The sequence below is a fragment of the Pagrus major genome, chromosome 19, assembly GCF_040436345.1.
Source record: "Pagrus major chromosome 19, Pma_NU_1.0".
In the NCBI taxonomy this organism is placed as follows: Eukaryota; Metazoa; Chordata; class Actinopteri; order Spariformes; family Sparidae; genus Pagrus; species Pagrus major.
The window spans coordinates 5,070,481-5,073,525 of NC_133233.1; the positions used below are offsets into that span (position 1 = coordinate 5,070,481).

A 3,045-nucleotide genomic window follows, 5' to 3' on the forward strand; every position below is an offset into this window, starting at 1 on the left:
GTTCTTCTCATCATCTAAATACTCTACAGCAGGGGTCCCCAAACTACGGGGACCCCTGAACTTTCATTCAGTGTAAGGACCGTGCAGTTTGTCTTGTATGCAAAGAAAGTGTGTCGGTATTCAAAGAATACAATCTGCGTCGTCACTATGAAAGCCGACATAAAGAGTATGCTAGTTTGCAAGGGCAGCCAAGAGAAGACCGGATTCGGAGGATGAAAGGCGGACTGGCTGCACAACAGAACGTATTCCTTCGCCAAACCCAGATCAACCAGGCTGCTGTCCGAGCTAGTTATAAGGTAGCTCACCTACTAGCTACCCACGGAAAGCCATTTACTGATGGGGACTTTGTTAAAGAATGCATGCTTGCTGTGGCCGAAGAGGTGTGTCCCGACAATAAGGATGCGCACAACGCGGTGAGTCTTTCCGCAAATACTATGACCAGGCGAACAGAAGATTTGGGGGACAACGTATATGACCAGCTGCATGAGAAAGCGTCAGAATTTGATTTTTTTGCTTTGGCCATCGACGAGAGTAATGACGTGCAGGACACAGCACAACTTCTAATTTTTATTCGAGGCGTTAGCGCAAGCTTCGAAGTGTCTGAGGAGCTGGCATCACTAAAAAGTCTCAAAGGAACAACGACAGGAGAGGATATTTATGTCCAAGTGAGCAGAACGATGGATGACCTCAATCTACACTGGTCTAAATTGGCCAGCATCACCACTGATGGCGCACCTAGCATGGTTGGTACAACGAGGGGGCTAGTAGGGCGCTTGAACAGCGTGTTCAAGGAACGAGGTCTCACCCCCCCACTACAAGTCCACTGTCTAATTCACCAGCAAGCACTATGCTGCAAAGTTCTGAGGTGGGCGTCTGTCATGAAAGTGGTTGTGCACTGTGTCAACTACATCCGGAAAAATGCGCTGAAACACAGACAGTTCCAGGCCTTTCTCTCCGAACTTGAGTCTGCTTACGGAGATGTTCTGTACTACACAGAAATCCGATGGTTAAGTCGAGGCAGAGTGTTGCGCCGTTTCTACGACCTGCTACCTGAAATCAACACCTTCCTCCAGTCTAAAGGTGAAATGGTACAAGAGCTGACCGATCAGGAATGGAAATGGCATCTCGCATTTTTAACTGATGTGACCGAGATGCTGAACCACCTTAACGTGCAGCTCCAAGGCAAAGGGAAGCTAATTAGTGACATGTATTCCCCCATCAAAGCATTCGAGGTCAAACTAGTGCTGCTTGTGAAACAGGTCCAAAAGTTGGACTTCACGCATCTCCCTGCCACCCAAAGCTTCTGCGCTGAGAAACCAGCTTTCCCGTTCCCAGTCGAAAAGTGCAAGGATGCGCTGGAAATGCTGCAGGGAGAGTTCAGAGCGCGGTTCTGCGAGCTTCATGTCAACGGTTAAGGAATACGCTTGTTCCAGAACCCTTTTACTGCCGACATAAATGATGTCCTTCCCTCTCTTCAGTTTGAACTAGCCGAGTTGCAGAATTGTGATATCCTTAAAGACGCGTTCAAGCCTGACCGTCTTATTGAGTTCTATGGAGCGCTCCCTGAGGAAAACTACCCAAACATCAAACAACATGCAATGAAGATGTCCACGGTTTTTGGCAGCACCTACATCTGTGAGCAAACCTTTTCCCGTATGAAGCAAACAAAGAATCCAACAAGGAGCAGACTCACAGATGAACACTTGCATCAGACCTTGAGACTGGCTACCACTAGACTGCAACCAGACATTGAACTTCTCACCAGTCAGAAGCAAGCACACAGCTCACACTGATAAGGTAAGCACACTGATTTTGATAATTACTGATTTAAATTTGAATAAATAATACATATGAAATATGAATGCTACATATTTTGTAAAATTCTGTCAGAGAAAAACTGATAGCAGTATGTCTTGTCTTTTACTGAATATGGTGCTTCTTGTGCTCATGCCAGGGCTCCAGAAGGCAGAAGGAGTGAGGAGAGGAGACTGCTGTTGCTGACCCCTTTCCAAAGACAGCACAATTCATTAAGTACAAATCCAGCTCACCTATAGGCTACTACTGATTTTGATTCCCATTATTCTGTATTATTGTTGTGCTTTAGTTTTGACTTGTGAATGGCCTACTGCTCATTTAATTTTCACCTTGACTTAAAAAAATGTTTACAGAACATATTCACCTGGATAGGCATAAGAGCTGGCTATCTATCATTCATATTATGATTTCACTGTTTTGTACATTCATTTTATAGGCCTCTTTATTTGACCTAGTGCTGCACAGTTATTATTGTTAATATTAATAATATCAATAGGCCTACCTACAAAATATATTTTTTTCACTCACCTTTGCGCCAGTGTCAATCACCTCAACTAGGCAGCTGTTTCTTACCTTTGATGTTATTTTTATTTAAAAATAAAATAAATGGAATATCTGTGGTATTTCAAATTAAAACAATGTGTGAAGACTTGATTACTAGTGGGTTGCAAAAGTAGTAAAGATATGTGCCAGGAATCAAGTGTTGATATAGTAGTGTGCATGGCTGTGCCAGGCTAGTAATCTGTACTAGGCTACACAATGAGGCCTGCTGATGATGATTTTTGTCTGGGTCATACAATTCTATGTAAGCCGACCCGATCCCGGCCCCCCATCACAGTCAGGAACGACAATGTGGCCCCCAGAGAAAAAAGTTTGGGGACCCCTGCTCTACAGCTTCCAGCTAATAGGTCAGCCTAGCATTTAAAATACCAGAATCTCTGTGCTGTACTAAGAGGGCTGATTAACCTGTAATTAAGAGGTAGTCTTGGTTCATCCGTGGATGGAATGGGTTTACTAATGGATTATACCAAGAGGAAGGAACCATACTGTGTTTAAAACAAACAGGAAAGCACATTTAGAGGTGGTGCTGATTTTAGTATTTCGATTAGGATTTCCTCCACACCTACAGCTTTCTTCAGCTTTGACTTATGTATAGCAGAGACACTAACAGTCCAAAAGTCATTAAATGTCATATGTTTGTCAGCAGGCTTTATTTAAAAGTCTAACTGG

General features: G+C 43.7%; 1 protein-coding gene across 1 annotated transcript; it reads left to right on the plus strand.

Annotated features, from left to right (window-relative positions):
- The first annotated feature begins 212 nt into the window (after positions 1-212).
- Positions 213-1,415, plus strand: LOC141014934 (general transcription factor II-I repeat domain-containing protein 2-like). Its single transcript, XM_073488876.1, has one exon. The coding sequence runs from the start codon at positions 213-215 to the stop codon at positions 1,413-1,415; it is 1,203 nt and encodes a 400-aa protein (XP_073344977.1).
- The last annotated feature ends 1,630 nt before the right edge of the window (positions 1,416-3,045 follow it).